Below are 23,148 nucleotides of genomic sequence, written 5' to 3' on the forward strand. Positions count from 1 at the left end.
TAATTATCAAAATTAAGCTTAATTTGCTATACTCCGCGAAAAGCAGGAGAATCTGTGTGGTGTAATTTATAATTTCTTCAATCCTTATACCCCGCACCAAACAGATCTTCGGCAATATAACCGGAGCATCATCAGGAGATGTTGACTTTACAATGAATAATTGTTAAAGTCAACATCTCCTGATGATGCTCCGGTTTCGGAGCAAAACGTGCGTAGAGGGTATATTGCCGAATATAATAACAAAGATGATAAAAATACCATTAACACATGTAAATGTAAACTAGTTCGGAAAAGAAAATCTAATCTACTACTAAATCAATGAGGGGGTATAACTCATTTTTAATGTTTTATTAAATTTTTTCAGAACGAACAAACTGCCAAAGGTCACGAATACTTGACACTTAAAGCTGATTGCCGTCAACTACGAGAGGCTATGGATAAAAAAGACAAAGAAATAATGAGACTACGAACCGAATCGGACGAAAAAGACAAATCAGTGAAAAGGTTGCAGGGTGAAGTAGACAGACTAACAAAAAACTTGATGGATAACGTCACCGATTTAACTAAAACTAAAGAGAGCAGTAAAAACGAAATTGAGAAACTAAAAACCGAAGTTAAAGAACTAAGACAGGAACTCTCAGACGTATCTCTCAGCGGATACGAAGGTATTGAATGTGGACGGACGATGAGAGGAATTTACGATGTTTGCAAGACAAATGAGTATCACTGGACATCCAGTGATAGTGCTTTAGAAGACGCAGAAGTTCAAAGACTGAACGGTGAACTACCAGATCCTTGTGGAGACCCGTGCGCGGCCAGTGCTATGGTCGAGCGACTCAAGTGTGAAATAGAAAACAAAGAGGCCCAATTCAACAACGAAAGGAGAAAATGGTCCGAAGAGAAAGACAAAGTACTGAGATACCAGAAGCAGTTACAGATGAACTACGTCCAAATGTTCAAGCGATCGCGCAATCTCGAAGCGGAAATCGACGGTTTGAGGCTAGAACTCGAGCTTTGCAATAAGAATATGAAGAATCTTAACCAACACAAAACCATAGAGTTGTAAATGTACCAAATTCTATAGAGGTTAATATTTATTTAGAAATTACTAATGCTTTTGTAAATAGCTATAGCGTGTTCTTGCCTTGTGTGGTCTGGATGGTTGTCAGTAACAAATAATTATGGAAATGTTTGTCGCGAAAATTTCAGTTTTACTCATTGATATAGTAGTATGATAAATATTATATTACAAGACTATTTTCAAACAAAAATGAATAATACTAAATTAAATATTACTATGCGTCTTAATTAAATGTTATAGTAATTAATTTATACGTAACTCTCATGCTCTCTATTTTAACATATGATTTAGTTTTCTTAGATCTGGGGATAATTATAACGCTACGAAATCGTAAGCATAGCTTTGTACTTTACAGTTAGGAAAACCAAGGAATCTTTGAAACAATGCAGAAATATGAATTGGATAATTGGGGAAAAACAAGGAATATATAAATCTATAAAACATTTCTTTTCATTAATTTACACGAATACGTCAATTTTTTCATTTATTTGTCCATTTCGATCTAATGGAACAAATTATAGATTCAATGTTGAAGTATTGTAACGTAATTTTTCTACCCTCAGTTTCAAAGATTAAATTATATTTGGGGCTCTTTGTTTCAAGAATATTCAACTGTCAACTTTTTAAATGTCCCATTTAAACTATTGTACATTCACTAGCATAATATTAAAGAATAAACCATAGTTATTTTATACGAAGAAATCGATATTTTCAAAAATATCACTAGCTATTGTAGATGATATTATTAATAATAATTGTTTGAAATACATGTTTGTCTTTTATTTAAATGAAACACAGCAATAATTTAATTATTTCTTTATTATTTACTACTATTACTAAAATGTACGATCGGAGCATAATAAGTGCAATATCTACTTCACACATTTTTGAAGTAAAAGTTACATAACTATATATAAATTTAGTAAAGCGACTTAATTATAGGTCTCGTAACTTAAAAATACAATGAGATCACATCTCTTATGGAACACATGAAAATACCTCTTGAATTGTAAATAAATATTAATTAAAACTTTGATTTCAAATTAGCCAAACCTAAATTCCTTGATCGAAATGTAAATCCTTCGCCATGTTTAGTTGCAGCTCCGGTATGGTTTTTTACCGTTTTTGCTGGTTCAACCTAAGAAAACATAGAGGAGTTAGAAGGAGTTATACATTTTGTCCCTTGAGGTATAGTCCTTAAGGAACAAAATGTATAACACCAAAGTCGTAATTATAACACGTCCTTTACTTCGTTTGTCATTGTTTAAGTAAAAAAGGAAATATAAGTCAAATATTTAATTTCCGAAACAGATGTAAAGAAATATTCCTAATTTAAATTGTTTAAAATTCCCGCCAAGAATAGAGATCGTTCCGTAACCATAGACTTCGCATTTTGCTCGGTCACTGTGCGATTGTAAGGCAAACAATCGACCTTGGATACGTTTTCCTCATAGCATAACTTTGTTAACAACGAAGCGCTAAAATTAATTATATTTATAATATCCGAAAATAAATTTTCAATAACAGTTAAGACTCAAGTTGCCCACTCTGATTATGAACATTCTGAATTAATTTAAGATTGTTTTTTTGTGACTATTATTTATTTATTTTCAGTCCTTGCTTAGAGTAATAAAATGATATGGAATGGGGATATAATAAGACTACCACTTCTCTCTTCTAGAGCTTCTTCGTAACAAATCCATAAATAAAAAGTTTCCGCTATTCTATAAAATATTTACCAACATACCGCGTCACGCCACGCTATTATTTAAAAAAAAAAGCTGCTAAAAGCCGTTGCGTCTTCTGCTTTATAGATAGATGATAGATTACGGAATACCTTATGGGTAGGATCTGCTTTTTGCATGATTTTTGAGAAGATTTTTTTTTTAAATTTATTTTCCCAGAAACGTTTTTTTTTTCTTTTTTAAGTATATAGACAAGTGCTTGACTGCAATCACACCTGATGGTAAATGATGATGCAGCCTAAGATGAAGCGCGCTTGCCTAGAAGATGCCTATTCACTCTTGATTTGAAGGTACCCAGATTATAGGTATCAGGGAAGACGGAAGATGGGAGGGCATTCCAGGCCTTTGCGGTGCGGATCAGAAAGGAAGAAGCAAAACGCTTCGTACGTGTTGATGGTATTTCAACCACGTAACGGTGCAGATTCTTTCGGTGCCTCGCAGTTCGATGGTAGAAAGGAGATGGTTTGACCAAATCGAATAGCTCCTGAGCACACTCTCCGAAATGTATCTTGTAGAAAACAGCCAGACAAGCAACCTTGCGCCGGTGTTCAAGGCTTTGAAGTCTACTGACTACAAGGTCGTTGCCAATGAGTCTCCTAGCACGACGATCCACCGAATCCAAAGCATCGAGCTGGTACTTGGCAGAGCCATCCCATAAATGGCTGCAGTACTCCATGCACGACCGAACCTGAGCTTGGTACAGGGTTAGAAGCTGTTCTGGCGTGAAGTAGCGCTTAACTTTGTTGAGGATGCCAAGTTTTTTGCCAGCAGTTTTAGCTTTGGACTCGATGCATTGTCCAAAGCTTAGATTGGACGAAATGCTGATACCTAGGAGCTCAATACTATTCGTGATTGGCACAGATACATTTCAGAAAGTCGGAGTTAGGGGGAACGGACTCCGTTTGGCGGAAAACAAACACGCTTGGGTTTTGGAAGCATTAAACTGTACCAGATTAGTGTCACCCCAATCGGACACCTCGCTTAAGGCCAGATTAACGCGTTCCACCAAGGCCTCTCTGAGCACAAGAGTTTCGTCTCCACTAGCTCGTGGACTGGACATGTATCTAACCGTCACAGTGCTGTCATCTGCATACCCAAAGATGCCGGGTTTTAACAGATCATTTATATGCAGCAGGAAGAGCGTAGCGGAAAGAACCGATCCCTGAGGGACACCAGCGTTGATGGCCATTAGGTCAGACGAGGACCCATCGACGACAACCCGAAAAAATCGTCCACTCAAGAAATCAGCGATCCAGTTGCAAAAACTAATGGGTAACCCGTAGGCTGGAAGCTTGTGCAGAAGACTTTCATGCCAGACACGGTCAAAGGCTTTCGATACATCGAGTGAAACGGCGAGCGCTTCACCGTGCTTATCCATGGCTTCACCCCAGATGTGCGTGGCATACACTAAAAGATCCCCTGTTGACCGATTTCGTCGAAAACCGTACTGACGGTCTGACAGGAGTTCGTTGTTTTCTAGGTATGCCAGAAGTCTGTTATTAAGTACACGCTCCAGACTTTTACATAATAAAGAGGTGATAGCAATTGGTCTGTAGTTAGATGGGTCGGCACGGCTACCCTTTTTTGGAACAGGTTGCACGTTGGCAATCTTCTAAGCTTTCGGGACCTGAGTGGTTTTAAGGGAGAGGCGGTATAAACGTGTTAGAATAGGAGACAATTCGGGAGCACAGGTTTTAAGAACCACTGCTGCAATTCCGTCTGGACCACTGGCTTTATTCACATCCAGATTGCGGAGCACTTTTAAAACCTCACACTGTCGAATGCGTATCTCTGGCATGACAGAGTCACAAAAAGGTATGGTTGGTGGTGAGGCACTTCCTGAATCTAGCTGTGAATTAGCTGCAAACAGAGATCCTACGAGGTTAGCTTTATCTGTTGCAGTAAAAGCCAGAGACCCGTCAGGTTTCAAAAGGGGTGGCAGCGAAGGACGGCAAAAATTCGTTTCGATGGACTTCGAAAGGGACCAAAAAGCTTTACTACCACGTGGATAAGAAGCTAATTTTGCCCCGATACGTATGGTGCGACTAAAACGAGCTCTTTTTAGTGCTTCTTGTAGGACTTGGCGGCTAAGTTAAAAGCTCTCTTCTTGGCGGTGATATCCGGAGCTTTTTTTGAACGGGCTTCAGCCCACGCTGCAAACGCTGTATCTTTATGCGCCTCGGCTTGGGCACACTCAGCGTTATACCACCGTGGAACCCTGCCATCGAGCGATACGTCAGCGAATGGAATAAAGTATGGAATTATGACCTCCGATAAAGCTTTTTCGCTGCTCGACGGATCATTAGACGAGAAGCATACTTGCCGCCAAGGAAAAGATGCAAAAAAATGCCGCATCTCGTCCCAATCTGCTGACTTGTATCGCCACACCCGTCTGATTCCAGTAGAACCGGAGTCCAGGGGGTGATAGTTTGGCACTGACCTAACCAAACAGTGATCAGAAGTGCCCAAGGGAGCTGTAACTGATACTGAAAAACGGTCTGGGTCGGTAGTCAGCAGAAGGTCTAGGCAATTAGGTGTGTGGCCGTCAATATCAGGTACCCGTGTTGCCTCTTGGACTAGCTGAGAGAGATCTAGCGATAAGGCAAATTTAAGCGCCTCTCTCCCGGCGTGGTCGGTGTTCTGGTATGGGAATAGCCAGTCCTGGTGGTGAGCGTTAAAGTCTCCCAGAAAAACCATTTGGGCAGTCGGATACCGACGCTGTACGGTGTCAGCCGTTTCACTGAGATACTGAAACATCCGCGTCGTCTCCTGGTCACCACTATGTGAGCGATAAGTACAGGCGTAAACAATCTGATCCGTACCTGTATCCAATAGATACCACATGATTGAGAAGTTGGGTACCTCCAAGTTACGGAGACGCCGGCAACAGACGTCATTACGTGCGAACATACAGACCCCGGCACAAGGTTTAAAATTATGCTCAAGTGAATACCCTGGGTACTGAAGATACGCTACATCAGTTGGAACCCCAATTTGTGTCTCCGTAAGAAAAAGTAAATGCGGCCTCTCAGTCTCCAGATGATGGTGGACTGCAAAGAGATTAGAGTGCATTCCTCTTATATTTGAGAAATGCACTTTTAAGGAGAGGAGGTGCAACCGCTGTGTATACTTACTTTTCTTCATTTTGCGTGTCATTTGATGTAAAGGGTGAATAGGAAAAGGGATGGCAGTTGTACGAGGCGCGACGTTTGTAGACTCCTCAATCCACGAAGATACCACACTAAAAGGAAGACTCGACTGGAGACTGCGGGGACGCCCGAACCCCCCTGGGAATCACCATCGGGTCCTCTCTCTGGTCGTCAACCAGCACGATGGAAGCCATCCCAGGATTTTTCGCTAGTTGGCGGGGCAGCCTTTCATAGGTGACGAACCTATTAGTTGGGCCCCCTACTACCTGCGGTCGGCCAGCGGTGCACCGTGCTTCGGATCCCGCTAGCCTCCAATTCGAGGCGTCCAGTGTAGTTACCCGGTGGATCGGATCCTGTCATTAAACGCAACGCAACTGTACATACCCATCCCCTTTAGATAAGCTACTACGAGCATCGTTCCGGAACACGACAAATCGCATCAGTCAACTGACACAATCAGTCATTTTGCGGCGCGGTTTTGCTCGCAGGGTGGTAATTCTAGCCACGGCCGAAGCCTACCACCTAAGAAAATGATACTCGTTTAGCACCACCCAGGGGCCACGTGTAGGGTAACAAGGGTTAAAACCTAATTTCGGTAATTCCTACGGACGCGAGTACCAACGACCCCCAAAAACCACGTTTCCCAGAAGTACTCTAGATACATATAATCTACTATAATTTTCTAGTATTGAATGTGATCATCAGAAAGAAAATGAGTGCAGGATATGTCGGGTATATGAGCTATGTGCAACCAATCACAAGGTCGCCACTTTAAGCAAGTCTTCTGATTGGTCACAGCGAGCATTACGGTATCTAATCTCGATTTAATTGGACACCAATCTAACTCTAGATACCTGAGTAACATCGCCAATCATTGGTCGCTTCCTCCACTTGTACCACCAATACTCCACCCCTAAAGTGATACAAGCCAAGCCGATGCCCATGAATATGACTATGAAGACGCCGCCGATGTTTTGTATGGAAATTCCATCGGACTGGTCGTCCTGCTTCTCGCATTTTATGGCATTAGGGTTATTGTTCCACCAGTTTTCCTTCAGTTTCTCCAGTTTACGCTTGTTCAGGAGCTGTAATATTCTGTAAGTATGATAGATAAATAATTAGATATACGTTATTGCATTCTAAATCCATACCGCTAAAATAGGCTTTATCCTTAGTACAAAATTAGTTCGCACGCAATCGGGGAGTCGTTTTCGCATATGAAACCCTGTATCGTCTTAGTAAAATGGAATCTTAGTAAATGCCACTTGTAATAGAGTCGTGAATTCTGTACTTCTGATTTCAGTTTTACAAACGTTCTTTCATAATTATGCGCTAAAGAATTACATACAAATTTGAACTCTAACCCTATACAAATAAGATCAGTTTTACTTCGACGTTCAACTATTTTTATACTCAAATACGACTACTTAATTGCGAGCAAGCAAATCTTGTACTAAGGTTAGTAATCATGATGATGAAGGTCAAGACGAGATCAAAGTCCAGCAAACATTCCATTCCAGTGCTATGTAGTTTAAACATATAAAGTATATTCACATAAAAGTCACATGAATACCTAGGTTTTAAACTCTGACATTCCGAATTGACGTAACCATCCATTGAAATTATTTATCGGTTACTAATGTTAGCATAAGCGGAACAATCCATTAAAATTTCAATAGCAGTACGGCGACTAACGCTAATTTTGTAATGCGGCTGAATGTCACCCGGTCAGCTGTCGGTGCATTATAAATTATGTGCATTTACTACTTATTAGGTAATTCAGGGGGACAAAGGGCATGACTTTTTTCTTTTTAGCTGAAAATCCCTTCGGATTTCTCGGAATGTGTCCCACAATAACACGTACTAAAACAACGCCCTTACTTTCTATCTTTGCACGAAACCACCCGTGCTGACCGTCTTAAATTTTCACTCTCTTTCTCTGTTCTTCTTCTCTCTTATTTTTCGCTGTATTATTAAGCTCAAATGTGTCCATTATTCTGTCTCTCCACCGTGGAGTGCTAGGTTTTCAGGAGCTGATCATTTCCGGTGCCACATATCTTAAGTCTACGCACGAGGGGCATCCACACCCCTCGTTACACAAGTAGTCTATCATCATCTGCTTGGCCCGTCAATTATTAAAATAACATAGATGGAATTACCTTATGCATTTCTATAATTTCTTTCGTTGTTTGGAATATGCGCAGCTAAGAAGCTATTTCTATACACAATGTAAGTAAAAAATTACCCATGCGTGACTTTGATAGATTTTGCAGCTGGTTTTTTATAGGAATTTATGGTCTTTACTGATAAATTATGTAGAGTAACCAGTTTTTGTTATTTTATTTAGCTTAAATTAAGATTTTTTTACCATTGAACCTTACTAAATTATGTTTAGATTGAACTGTTAAGATAATCATATTATAAAGTAGATAGGACAATTCACTTACGCATTATTAAACTGGTCTTTCAAAGGAGATCCTTGCTGAACTGCAATCGCGTAAGGTTTCCTAGAAAATTCATCGCCAACCATTTGCAAGTCACAGCTTGTTAGAACATGATATCTGACGTCAGTTGCGTCCCCAAGCCAAGCAAACCCTTCACTTGAGCTCTTCGAGGCCAGTACTCTATCTATAGCCTCATCTATCGAGTTTGGGAGACCAGCCTCCTTCATGGCTTGCCACATTTTGCTGTATTTATCAGATACAGGATAATCCCATACCGCTAATTTAGCACGTTCCACGTCACTTAAGCTATCGTTCAGGCTCATTTCCTTCCATATCCTGAACAGAAAAAAAAGTTATTATTGTTACTATTTCTTCAGTTTCACTTAAATATCGAATGGTAAACGACATCTTAACTTTTTGGAAGTTCCTAAAGATCTATTCCAGCATTAAAGGATAATAGGCTTTGCCTTGACGAGTTATAACCAACTAAGTACTTTCGCTAATAGTCCGAGCTTTTTGAAACAGATATCATCCGGGAAAGTACTGCCGCCATACTTATTTATGCCAAGCAGCTGCATTGCTTTGATCATGACTGAAGGGTGTGGTGTAATTACAGACACGTAGGCAGACAGACACTAACACCCACGCTTTAGATTGATCGACCCAGGGCGACACTTTACATACAACGTGTTCCTTACCCTGCGAAGTGTTGCTCTGTATATAGACGATAGTTTTCCACTGACCATCGTATAATGACGTGATCGTGAATTATTAGTAGGTACCTAAAAAAACTTACTGAAATGAAGAAATTTCCATCTCTATTAATCTATGGACTATCAAGTGTCAACCCGCATCGAAGCAATGTTGTGGGTATGGAGGGTAGAAGTAAGGAGGATCATCTGTGTATATGAAAAAGTGTCCGTCAAAATGTATTAAATTAGGATGGCGCCACATTTGCATTAAGGTAACTCTTAAAAGAAGCCAAATATTGTTAGAGTAGGCTTGAAAAATAAAAAAGGAAGTAAGGTTATATTTACCACAATATTTTGTACAACGTAAGTTGTTGAAATTCTCAATAATTAACTACTTTAGTCGATAATGACATTAAATTTTTTAACTCGGCATACTTCAATTCATCTACGATTGCTACATTCATACCATACCCTGTGCATCCACCAGCGCCATTGTGGAGGATTTTTGAACTGTTATTTAGCGCATACAACTGGACACTTTTTCAACTTTTCTCCCATATAAGATGACTCTCCTTACCTCTACCCTCCATAGTTGTGGGTCTCAACACTTAACCTTTCTCTCTCTTGAGAGATGTGGTCTACATAATTACGCTGAGATTGATTTGCCAGTTAGTATGAGAGATAAGTTGAGTCAAAAAAAAACGTAGAAAATTTCTGCATTGCTAGATAAACAAAATATTCTCTCAAGCGGCTGCTACAAGAGATTTTTTTTTTTCGGACAAATTCAACACGCTTTGTTTTTATTAAACAAATGTTAAATCTTAAAATAGCTACGATTGCTAACAACACCATGTCCCATAGTGAGATAAATTCTTATCAAATAACGTTATCAGTTTATCACATTATCGGTCATGAAACCCAAAGACTTTTGTCCGTTCCGTCTTCAAACAAGATGCCACTTTTTCACGTTAATACATTGATGTTATCTTTACCTACATTTACACTTTTAGGTTGTTTTTGGTAGATCATTATTATTTTCCTTGAATGATAGATTCATATTAATTTAGTTTGGCAAGGCCAGACATTAAATTAGGTAAATTAAGACTAGGTTATAGATCTACTATAGTTCGTTTAAGATTCAACAATCCATCGTTATAATACATTTTAAGTTTAATTTAATATTATTTAACACTCTTTCCCTGTTTAGTGACACAGACTTTACAACATAATTTTCAAAATTTTAAATTGTTGATGTTGGAAAATAGCAACTGCTGAGTTTCTTGCCGGCTTCTTCTCGGTAGAATCTGCCTTCCGAACCGGTGGTAGAATCACTACAAACAGACAGACTTGACGTTTCAAAAGTGCTTATATTAGGCCTACTTGAAATAAATGAATTTTGAATTTTTTAATTGAATAGGTTTGGTCTAACAAAAATAACCTATGTACCTAAATAAAACTAAATAAAATCTATAAAGACTTCGAAACAACCGTAGCGAGGCATAGTGCCTAAGAAGCTGGCAGCATTGCCTTTTGAATGGTCAAACTAATTATTTATCATAAGGTATATTAATATATTCATAAGTAATAGAAAAATAAGCACTTTAGAAACGTCAATTCTGTCTGTTTCTAGTAACTCTATCGGTTCGGAAGGCCATTTCTACCGAGTAAAAGCCGTCAAATAACTCAGCGGCTTGTCTTTTTCACCATAAATATTTTACAATCCAATAAACATTCACCTGTCCGCGCTCGCTCATCTTGTCCTAATCGAAAGGTTGCCTGGCAGAGATCGCTACTAAGCGTTAAGCCCGCCTTTTGTATTCTACTTCTGTCTTTGTATTTCTATTATATTTTTTAATTTTATTAACTTCATAGTGGTGTACAAATAAAGAGTTAAATAAAAAATAAATAAAAACATTTGGTCATATTGCAGGTAAGAGCTTCCACGAGCAATAATGTCATTAATTATCATCATCAGCCCTTTACTGGCCCACGAAAAGACACGGGTCCTCTCAGAATAAGACGGGTTTAGGCCGTAGTCTACCAAGTGCAAATTAGTAGACTTCACATCACACATGCATATGAGACCATTATGGAGAACTCTCAGGCATGCAGGTTTCCTCACGATGTTTTCATCACTGTTAAAGCAAATGTAAAATACATTTCTTAAATTAAAAACGCACTAAACTCCGAAAAGTCAGTTTGGCGTGCCGGGCCTCGAACTAGGTCTACACGAAAGAAAAGCTGAAGGCTATCACCGCTATATAATAAAAATAGAACATGTAAATTGTCACAATACTTACTCATAAAATCGCACCTCGATATTAGCCATTCTTTCGAAGTATGTCATTGCAGCCGAACCGTTGAGAGGCGCATATTGGATTTTGTATTGCTTCGATAAGTCATCCAATGACTCTATGGGTGTATCAAGACGAGATACAGTCAGGAAAGCAGCCAAGTTTGCAGTGTAAGACGCTATGATGATGAAACTGGACAACATAGTATTAAGTCAGTAAAACGTCCAAAATGCGTCAACACTTAGGTTGCATGATCTGCGTGCCAACGTTCCAACCGAAGGTCAGACTGGAACTTCTTTGTTGAACCGGATTGGGGGTATCGTTTATAACTGCCAGTGGCGTACATAGAGGGTATGCACAGGGTAGGATAGGGCAGATGATATAGAATGAAGAAAATGTCCAGAGCGAGTTATAAAAAACTTAAGGATAGGCATTGTTAGACTTACAAAAAGCCTACCCTTAAGTATCTAAAGCTCGTAGAGGATATTTTCATCATTTTGTATCATCTGCATACCCTCTATGCACGCCACTGATAACTGCCATAGCCGTAACAAGTTAGCCAGCTAACATATTAGACTGCTTTCAATTATTTATTCAATAATATCAAAGGAATGCAAAACCCTTTTTTTCCTCTATAAGTTAGTCCTTGACTGCAAAGGCACCGGGTGGTTAAGTGATGATGCAGTCTAAGGTTAGGGGTATAGCAGGTACAAACAAACCTTTACCCCTAATCGCAGCGCACCTTTTTTTTTCGATAGGGTGGTACCTAGCCACGGCTTAAAGCTCCCACCAAAAAAAATATTCATTCAGGATTATTGTTGTATGCTATAGCTGTAAACTTCTAAAAAAAAAAAGCAGAGTGGATAAATTTAATCATTGAATAGGGAAGGGCTGATGTTGCTGGGAGTTATCTAAGGCTAAAACAAATGTTAGAATTTAAAATACCCAAACAGCCACCAAGTAGCAGCCAACAGACGTCCAGAAAGATTCTTCGGTGCCTCTCCCCCACCCTGAGGAGTAAGCGAAGTCATGCAAAACCATAAGCACTCTTTCAACGTAAACTCCCGCTTCTCCTCGTCATCTTTGTACTTCTCGCGGTTATTTTGATAGCTATACGGACTCCACTTGTCGAAGACCCACATAAGGAAACTGTAAAGATACGATCTCATATAAAGGTATACTACCGGACCCGACAGACCGTTTTCCTCTGTCCGGAAAAGCATTAAATATGTTATTTTAATCTACTTCGGTAACATTCCGGCTGCAACGTCACCTACACCTACAGGGTTCAATGGGGTTATAGGGTGTTTTTAATAACAAATAAATTAAATATACAAAAAAAATACAGTGAATAGAATAACATGAATCTGGTTAAGGACACTGTAATTAGCCAACTTAATATGAAGTTATTTGCTCTACGTAAAAATTCTATTGTTCAAATTTAAGAATCGCTAAAGTAATATCGCTAGCTCACAAACTTTTCAAATTTTAAGAGAAACTTTTAGAACATTACAAGTAAAATAATTACTGTAAACTGCTAAATGGAGTGCAGTAACTAATTGCCTGTCAGAGAAACACTACTAAAGTGGAATGGTTGCTGATGCTTCAATATTAGTCGTGTACACGGTTTCAGTATGTTCATAATTCTATGAGTAAATTATATAGGTTTTTTCCTAAAAAAATCATATCAGGAGCAATTTATTTCTTTTCTTTCTTTAATTTTTGTTGAAATTTATCTCAAGATCTGTAGGTAGTTTACTTTGATAAATGAAAAGAGCGAAATCAAGGTTTTGAATCCGTTGTCGACATAACCTTATATCTTATATCTTTAAACGAGCAATTCTTGTATATATATAATTTGAATCTCGGAATCTCGGAAATTTAGTATAGGTTTAGGGTTTCGGGGGCAATAAATCGATCTAGCTAGGATTCATTTTTAGAAAATGTCATTTTATTCGTGTTTTCCGGTAATAACCGATTTGGTGCAGACGAAGTTGCATGGGTCAGCTAGTATAATTTAAACCGAAAAACTATATGTCATATTTTTTGCAACTCACTGTGATACAGTTTTAATTAGGAGGTAGGTTACAGGAGTTGGCGTAACTGGAACCTGGTCTTAACAATTATTTTGTACATTCCTGTATATTTGCAATTACTAACCTCATTCATTATGTAAGCAGGTATTCATTTTTGGTTTAAAGGTCGCTGGTACCTATAAAACAGTGAAACCTGATAAAGGCACCAGCAAGCAAATCTTATGTTTTAAAAAGTTTTATTTATTCATAGATCTTACATACAATGTTTTTTTATATAGTTAATCTAGAACGCTGCGTACAAACTATTTTGGCCTTGAATACGGGAACAAAGAAACTTAGAAAGAAAGCAAGAATCGAAGAACAAGATCGAAAACAATAGTTCATTCAACTCTGTCGCCCCACACACAAGGCAGTCGATTAATGGATTTGAGTTCTTGATAACGTTTTCGAATTTGAAATAGTTAAAGCGAACTTATTAAGAATGGAACCGCTATTATAAAATTTGTTCTCAAAATTTATCCTGCTACAACAAATGACCCGGTTTTCAAGGCCTAGTTAAAATGGCCCATTCCAACAATAAGGAAACAAACACTAAGTACATGTACTATGATTTCAGTCATGCGCTATGACAATATCAGTTTTTTTCGATAAACCGAGCGCTATCTAATAGATAGATTGAGAATAGATAAATAATAATAGAACACTTATAACGTTAGCTTTTCGTAGTGCTGATAATTATAACTTTAAAGGGTTACTTTTTATTTTAATAGTAACGTTTTAAAACTTATTAATTTTTCCGCCAAGCATTTCCGCATAGCTCTTGTGGATAGGCGGCCTTATGTTTGGATTTGTTGATTATTATGAAACAAACAAAATTTCCAAAGTGCTGCGTTCAGGGACGGGCGTACAAACAGAATGTAGACTTAATTGAGATAATGCAAACAAGGATTCCCATCATTGGGCGGAGCTGATAACTGAGTTGCAATACTGGGTTGTTTTACTTTTATTTACACCACTGGTTTAATGTTGATGTCTGTGCCATTAAAATGTTAGATTAAATAATATATATGTTAGATTAAATTTGCTTATAAATGGTTTTGGATTGCTGAATTTTTATTCAGAAAACCGTTCGTAGTAACGTTTTTATAATAAGAAATTGCCAAAAGACTTCATTATTTATTTTGAGAAAAACGCGGGCGAACGATGACATAAAAGGACAATAAATTTATAAAGATATCGCAAATTTAAGTAAACTTAAAATAACTGAGTAGTCCCGTGCTAAACGTTCCATACAAATGCAATACTTTACTTACGTAAATACGGAATGACGTAATGTATGCACGTAACTGAAATTCCTAATTTTAGTTAACAATGTAAACAGCTGATGTTGAAATGTAGATTTATACGAACAATACCGAAGTGAGTGTAGGTACATTATCTGCGTAATATGATCTTAATTTTAATAAGGTAACGTAATAACATAAAAACTTTTGCTTGGTAACTAATTACATAAGAATTAATTAAAACTCATATCTTACTACCGTTCGCCTGGTAGTTACCATGTGGATATGTAGAGTAGCACTGAGTAGGTAAGGATAATTCTGCAGAGCTTCGACATAGCCGTCTAAACTGGTACACAGATCAAACGTGCGGTAAATGCTGAGCGAGAAAAGGACCCTTACTGGCTATTGTAGTAAGGGACCTACATAGCCTCTATAATTATACACTGTAGCAACGAAAGAGATTCAGTATTTCCTTTAGTAACATGTTTTTAAAAAGTTCAACCTTGTATTCGGAATTCGAATGGTTATAGCTGTTCATCATCATCATTAACAATCTTATAGTAGTTTACTTCAGGATACAGGTCTCCTCCTGGAGTGTGAGGGATTTAGGACGTAGTCCACCACGCTGACTTAGTAAAGATTGGTGGACTTAGAAACTGAACCCGAACTAGGCTACTACCGCTTAATATAGTTATTACATTCATCATCCACAGACTAACGTCCCACTTCTATGCACAGGCCTCGTCTCTCATAGGAGAGACGGTTGCAGAGCATAGACCCACCACGCTACTCCAATGTAGGTTGGTGGACTTTAACGACTATTACCACAACTGAGTTATCATAAACGGGACTGGCAGCTTTCCGTGCTCTCCGAGGCAAGGGGTCTGACACCGCCAACTTATAACTCCAGGCTCGTACCAAAATTTATTTAATATATTAAAAAATTAAATATTTTGGCCCGACCCGGGATTTGAACCCAGAACCTCGTAAAGCGTAGTTGAGCATGCTAACCACCAACCCAACGAGGCAATTCAGACATTATTATTCAAGCATACGTATCTACATAAATACTTATCGTTCCTGCGCATTGCTATTCAAATGTTCTACTACACTATATTACAAATATTAGAAAGGTAGTGGATATTCAATTACAAAATATTTATTATTGCATGTGTTTATTCCTAGTTGATATTGACGGCCGATTGGCGCAGTGGGCAGCGACCCTGCTTTCTGAGTCCAAGGCCGTGGGTTCGATTTCTACAAGTGGACAGTGTTTGTGTGATGTACATGAATGTTTTTCAGTGTCTGGGTGATTATCTTTATTGATGTACATTATTCATAAAATTATTCATCAGTTATTTTAGAACCCATAACACAATCTACGCTTAATTTGGGACTAGATGGCGATCTGTGTATTGTCGTTGTATATATGTATATATTTATGATGCAGTGATAGCGCAGTGGGTATAGGCTCGACTTCACTTTCGGGGGGCAGAGTTCGAATCTCAGCACGCACCTTTAAAATCTAAATTATGTGCGTTTTAATTAATGAAAATATCACTTGCTTCAACGGTCAAGGAAATCATCGTGAGGAAATCTGTATGCCTGAGAGTTGTACATTATGTTCTCAAAGGTACGTGGAGTCGACCAATCCGCACTGGGTTAGCGTGGTGGCCTAAACCCCTTTTCATTGTGGGATGCGACCCGTGCCCTGTAGTGGTCCGGTAATGGTTCGATATGATGATATATATATATATATATATATATATACTAGCGGACCCCAGCGACATCTGTCGGGCTGATTTATGAATCTAAACCATCCAGGGTGCTACCCAAACGCATACCAAAAAATTCATTCAAATCGGTCCAACCGTTTAGGAGGAGTTCGGTGTCATACACACGCACACACGAAATATATATATAAAGATATATATGTATAAGTAGTAATATTATTAAGAGGAAAGATTTTTTTTTATGTGCTTGTTTGTGCCCAAGTAGCCTTGTTGCTCCGAAAGTACAGGACCGATTTTAACAACAGAACAGAAACAAAAGAAACGTAACTATCACGAAGTAGCATAGGCTATCATTTTTTTTTTTAATTTGGAACTCCAAGAAAATTGTAATACATTAACCCAAATAAGCAAGGTTTAACCTATAAAATAAATTTCGTGGCGTGCGCTGAGAAAACTATTGATGATAAATAAAAAGTATGCATATTTCTAGACACATATTATTAAGATATGTTCTAAATTCTGCGTATCTAGATTGACTGTAGATGTAGCAGGTTATCAGCAATCGTGATGTACAGCGACTATTATAATATACCTCCTGTGACATTGACAGAACAAGTTTATCGCACTAGTTATTTATGTCCTATGGATACAGCACCTTCTATCATTGAGTGTGCAGGAAACATGTAATCTAATCAATAAATAGGCTCGCTACAAAGGGAGGACTAAAATTCTAAAAGTCGTCTTAGTCTTATTATCACCCGTCACACAGTCGTCAACGAATCTTGAGCCTTGTCTCAACCGATAGATTAAACGAAGGTCTGTTGCAAAGAATTTGTGTTGAACGTCTCCCTGCCTCTTGGTGTTGTCTGGCAGCCTAGTAGAGGTCTACCAACGCTACGTTTACAGAGGATCACCACCCCGGCACTTTAAACAAAGATCACTTGCAAAGAATTCGTGTTGAACGTCTCCCTGCGAATCTCTTGGTGTTGTCTGTCAGCCTAGTAGAAATCTACCAACGGCACGTTTACAGAGGATCACCACCCCGGCACTTGAAACAAAGATCACTTGCAAAGAATTTGTGTTGAACGTCTCCCTGCGAATCTTTTGGTGTTGTATGACAGCCTAGTAGAGGTCTACCAACGCTACGTTTACAGAGGATCACCACCCCGGCACTTTAAACAAAGATCACTTGCAAAGAATTTGTGTTGAACGTCTCCCTGCGAATCTTTTGGTGATGTATGACAGCCTAGTTTATCCTTACCTATATCCCCGGGGAAAGGGTAAAAATTTATCTTCTCCCACACCTATATCAATCCTCAGAGGACTGCCGTACATGTGGAAATAATATCCAAATAATATATGTGTAATAATAAACGGGGGTAAACTTCTCCTGTCCATGTTCTTGCTTTTTCAGGTGGACAAGTTAATCAGATCCCCTGTCAGGGGATATAATCGAGGGATATAATTTTTGTGTCCTACCCGTGCCAACCCTGCAGATCTAAAAATAAATGACCTTTTCTACGAAGGAGACATAAAAAGTGATGTCACTACTTTTAGTCTTGGCAGTTTAGTTCAGTTTATGAGCAACAAAATTGGCTCCATATCCATTGCGATGAGACACCGCCCGCGGCTGTGTAAAAGTAAAGCGCACACCGCTAAAATATGCATTCAATTCAGCGCAAATTCTGTTGTACATAAATCTCTTAACTGATTAAAAGGTCTAAATTAGTGCTATCCTGTACCGCAGGGGACATTGTGAAAGGATGGCACTCGTTTTAGAACTGTCTATTTAGTTTAGCGCGCTAATAGCCTAGTGGTTAGGACTTCGGCTTTACTTTCGGGGGGCTGAGTTCGAGCCCCAGCATACACCTCTATCTTTATATCACTGGCTTCAATGGTAAAGGAAAACATCGTCAGGAAACCTACATGCCTGAGAGTTCTCCGTAATATCCTCAAAGGCGTGTGAAGTTCACTAATCCGCACCTGGCCAGCTTGGTGGACAAAACCCTTCTAATTTTGCAGAGCCCTGCTGTGGCGTGGAAATTTATAATTTAATATAAGTAATTGATAAGATTAATTTACCCCGTTCCCGGGAAATGTATAAAGAATCGGCACCAATATCAGCTATCCGTCGGTTTTAAATTAAAATATAATGTTAACAGTAAGATTTATAGTTAAGACGATGGTATAGCTAGTATTTGATGAATATGTATTTGGAAAAACTATTGCCGTTCCCCCGTAGAGCACTGCCTACCCCAATTTTTTTATAGAACTTCGGAATATAATGAGGAAGATTTCAACACTTTATGCCGTCGTCCTGCTTTATGCTTACCCTGGTTGCAAACCTGGCAGTTTATGTGTATAATATTTTAGCACAGATGCTTTAAACTATTGGAAATAGGAGCTAGTGTATTAGAATACATAAATTAGCTTACCTCGTAAAGAAATACGCAGCTAGGATAGACAGCCATACATCGTTCTCTAAAACTGTCAGGAACTTAAACAGCGACGTCGGAGTCCTTGGCAATTTCATCAGTATTGTAATGCCAACTAGATCATAATACGGAACAGTGAAATCTACTACATTCTCTCTCTCTGCCATAACTGATAAAGATGTTAAACCAATGTCGGCTCTTTTGTCAATCAACTCCTTTATTATACCGTTCCAGTTGCCATTTTCGTCCATCGTGCCGAAATTGCCATCAGGTGTCAATGTTATTTCATAATCGAATTTTACGATTTGACGAATCTCTTCTATTAGATCGATACAATAACCCTTGAAACCTTTCGGGGCTTCGTCATCTCTGATGATGAAAGGTTGTTGCTGGAAATAAAATTAATGCTACAGTGGCTATTAGACCCAAGTTGTAACCATCGACTTTGAGAGTTTCATTTCCCACTATAACATTACAATCTATGAAATAAAAAAAAGCGGCTTGTGGTTAAAACTTCAGCGTTCCTTTCGGGGGACCGAATTCAATTCTCAGCACGAACCTCTTACGGTAAGTTTTTGCGGTTTAAGCAATAGAATATCGCTTGCTTTAAAACATGATGAGGAAACCTGCATGGTCAAAAGCCTGTATGGTCTACTAATCCGTTCTTGGCTATTGATATCCCATTGCTAAGCATAGGTCTCCTTACGCACCGCAATGGATAAATACATTGCCCGTTTTCACTACACCTAGAAATCGCCTTAATTGGATGCCTAGTAATTTAGGTGATTCCTAGAGAAAAAAAGACTCGTAAAGTGACACTTAACAGATATAAAAATTTTAACTCGGTTTTTTTTGATAAAATTATACCCATACAAAAGATGAACAAAAATATGATAATACAAACAAAATACCACATATTGTGGCAAGAACCATAGAAAACTTAGATTAGTGAAAATCGATCGCCCGGGATGTATACAATGGATTCCCCGGGCGTATAACAAAGCCAACAAAAAGCCGTGGTGGTTTTTATTTTGGGTATACCCCTTTAGAGGGGGGAGTCGGAGGTAGCAATAACAGTTTGACACCACGCCAAAAAAAAAAAAAGTGTAAATCGATTGATGAAACCTAAATGTATGCCTAGGAATCTTCTTTGATTTCGTTTTTGAGTGAAAACGGGCATTAGAGCTGAGAGCACATGGGGCCTTTGCTTGTTGGCGGAATTTACCGAGAATTATCACAAGTCATTAAATATACACAGAAAATTAAGCCAATTTTTCTAACTTCTGGCTGGTTTCAAGATTTTTTTAACAGATTCTTAACAAGACCCGGGATTTTAACCAACAAGGAATTTAGCTGCAGGTTCACCTTAACGATTCACGATTCCCCATCAAATAATAGCAGGCTTAATGGCAGATTAAGAATACCAGGAACAAGCAAGAAAAAAAAACTTCTTGAATAAATTCAAAGTTCGTCAAGGCTCAAGTAAAGGAGTTAATAAACGCACAATTGTTTACACAACTGTAACTAAGCGTACCAAATAATTTTTATCAGAAGTTTAAACAATGGCGAAAGTTCATTTACCTACCTCGACGGTCACAATTCTGTAAACCAACTGCGCTGTATAATCGCTCATGTTATCAGGATCGGTTAGCGATAAGGGGTTCAAGAGACCTGCCTTCCACGATCCTAAGGACTTGCTGCCTATAGATGCCCCATCTTTTATGGTCACAGCTGTCAAATCTGTGCTAAATTCCAGAAAGCTTCTACCATTCATCGGGTCGTCTTCCGGTATATAAAAAGGAGCATATGTAGGGGTCTCTTTTATCTACGGCATGTAAAATAAGAGGTCAACACATAATGAATGCCTTCTGCGACTAAGAATATTTATGTCATCGCAGAATAATTGGAAAATAGTCTTTGCTTAAAACCTAGGACGATTACAACTAAAAAAGCTTCCGTAGATATTACTTTCTTGAGTCTGTTAACCAAAATCTCAAGTTAGGTTAGCTTAGAATATAAATATTAACTAGCGGACCCCAGCGCCATCTGTCGCTAATTCGTGAATCTAAACAATCCAGGGTGCCACCCAAACGCATACCAAAAAATGCATTCAAATCGGTCCAGCCCTTTAGGAGGAGTTCAGTGACATACACACGCACACAAGGAATATATATATAAAGATTTGACCGGCTACAGGGTGAGGATTTGTTTTGGCATTCCAGTCTCACTGGGTAATTAATATCTACTTTGTTTTTATTCAATACCTATATTGCAAATAGATATAATTGTGGATTGTGAATAATCGTTTTAGTTTCCTAATAAAAGTCCAAGTCCTAGGTTTTTCGCATATATTTCCAAAATATTTCCCTATTCACTTTAATAAATAGTTATATATATAGTATTGATAGTTATACTTTCATAAAATGTACCTCTTGAAATGCGGTTTTAAGATCCAAGGTCCTGTTAGGTGTATTCTTGCCATCGTAATCGTCACAACTGATATATTTCATGTCGTTTGGCCACTTGCCAGAATCCAGCAATGATCTGGAAATTCATAAAACGGTAAACTCCATGGAAAATGCCAGGTTATAATTGGACGTCCTACATAGCGTGCGTGAACTAAATCGGAAATAAGTAGGTACGTTAGCACTAAAATTGTAGAGGTCATTACTTGATGGCTAAAAATGTTCTCAAAGACAGATCGAAATAAAACGCAGAAGTGATTTCGGGCTCGCCATTCATGCTATACGTTGTTTTTATTTTCCCCAAACGTTCTCTGCTTTTAGCGTCAGGTGTTGGTCTCATGTAGACAATTGTGGCATCTTTGCAACCACAACTAATATCTCCTTTGTCTAAAGATAAAGCGAACCAAGCTGTTTTTCTTCCAAAATACTGGTTCTCGTTAGCAGCGTCTAAAACATTTTTGATAGTCCTCAAACTTCCGACAACGAAAAAGTTGACTATGTCGAGCTCTCGTAGACTTCTTAATTGAGTCTTTATTTCGTCTTTGCTGAAGCTTTTAACAGGAGTAATAACATGACGCGTAGGAATATTTTGGAGTAGCGATTTGTATTTATGGTCCATAACTGCAATGAAATAAACCGTTTTTAAAAACTAGTGGAACTTGGTATAATCAGTCAGTTATTCATTGAGTATACAAACCGAAGAACTCGTCAAATATAATTGCAGCATTTGTGATATCTTGCTTAGTTACAATCGCCCTAATTGCTTCAGGCAGGACGTCTGCTGGGGGCATAATTTGCAGAAGGAATTTCGTTTGGTTCGCGGTGAGAGTACGCCATTGTCGTAAATCCCCAGTCTGTCCGAAAGATCCAGAAATTGTAGGTAAGGCTAGAGCTGCGGTAAACGACTTTATGGTCTCTGAACCAACTCCGGTCATCGTGAAGTCTAGTACAACGTGTGGAGTTTTCTGCGCAGACAGCATATCATTGTATTTTCTGCAAACTAATCAAACAACATTATCACAATGACCTTACTAAGTAAACAATATTTAAATGTTTGCCAGAAAATTATAAAAGACTATCACTTCACAATTTTGTATAGTTATTTTCATCATCTTCAACTGCTGGATTAAAACCTCTAATATATGGCTCTAAGCAGGTAGAACTGCTTAGAGCCATAATATACGATGTTCCAATTATTCGGCTCACACTTTGCAAATACTTCATTTGAAAATTGTACTTAGTTTGAGAGAGGGTTTCCTAGTGATGTTGATATTCGTTCCCCGCAAGGAAACATCGGTATGGATTAGTTTTCAGAGAAACTCTTTATATATGTGATTATCTCACGAAGTAGCTTTTGTAGCTTTTAACGGTTTTTTATAATGCTTGTTACCTTACCATTTTCTAAAAATGCTTTAGCGTCTGTACGATTTCCCACAACAATGACCGGGTCAACTGCTAACCCTAAACTAGGATTACGCCTTACATACTCCTTTGCAACTTCAAACGCTTTTTCAGCCAGTGCGTTGTTCTCTTCATTGACAAGTACTAGAAAAAGAACACATTATACGTAATCACTGCCCTACAGCATAGTTATAAACTTTTAAAAAACTTTTTAAACTTTTAATGTGTTTTGGTTCACTTACAAACGTTTATGTTTTGAGTAGTCTGTGAAAATGATGTGCAAATTAAAGAAAATACGCCCAAAATCACCAGTAAGTGCTCCATTACTTTTATAGACATACGTATCTACAAGATAGATGTCATTTTATTTTTTAACATCGCTAGTCCGGG

At 38.3% G+C, this 23,148-nt stretch overlaps 2 protein-coding genes across 3 annotated transcripts in view; one reads left to right on the top strand and one right to left on the bottom strand.

The window, feature by feature from the left end:
- LOC120629713 (leucine zipper putative tumor suppressor 2 homolog) overlaps positions 1-1,850 on the top strand; it is a 182,888-nt gene extending 181,038 nt beyond the window's left edge. For both annotated transcript variants that reach the window (XM_039898704.1, XM_039898705.1), the window contains one exon: positions 365-1,850. In XM_039898704.1, coding sequence (XP_039754638.1) covers positions 365-1,066 — 702 coding nt within the window. In that variant the 3' untranslated portion in view covers positions 1,067-1,850. The remainder of the gene's footprint in view (positions 1-364) is intronic.
- Positions 1,851-1,940: 90 nt separating this feature from the next.
- LOC120629955 (ionotropic receptor 25a) lies at positions 1,941-23,126 on the bottom strand. Its single transcript, XM_039899049.1, has 12 exons — positions 23,001-23,126; positions 22,753-22,902; positions 22,055-22,357; positions 21,564-21,978; positions 21,322-21,436; positions 20,478-20,717; positions 18,893-19,281; positions 12,351-12,554; positions 11,412-11,597; positions 8,423-8,755; positions 6,830-7,070; positions 1,941-2,219 (listed from the first exon to the last, which is right to left on the bottom strand). Exons 1-12 carry the CDS (start codon positions 23,095-23,097, stop codon positions 2,106-2,108), a joined length of 2,787 nt encoding a protein of 928 aa, XP_039754983.1. The 5' UTR covers positions 23,098-23,126; the 3' UTR covers positions 1,941-2,105.
- Between the last annotated feature and the right edge of the window lie 22 nt (positions 23,127-23,148).

Source organism: Pararge aegeria, chromosome 15 (assembly GCF_905163445.1).
Source record: "Pararge aegeria chromosome 15, ilParAegt1.1, whole genome shotgun sequence".
Classification (NCBI taxonomy): domain Eukaryota; kingdom Metazoa; phylum Arthropoda; class Insecta; order Lepidoptera; family Nymphalidae; genus Pararge; species Pararge aegeria.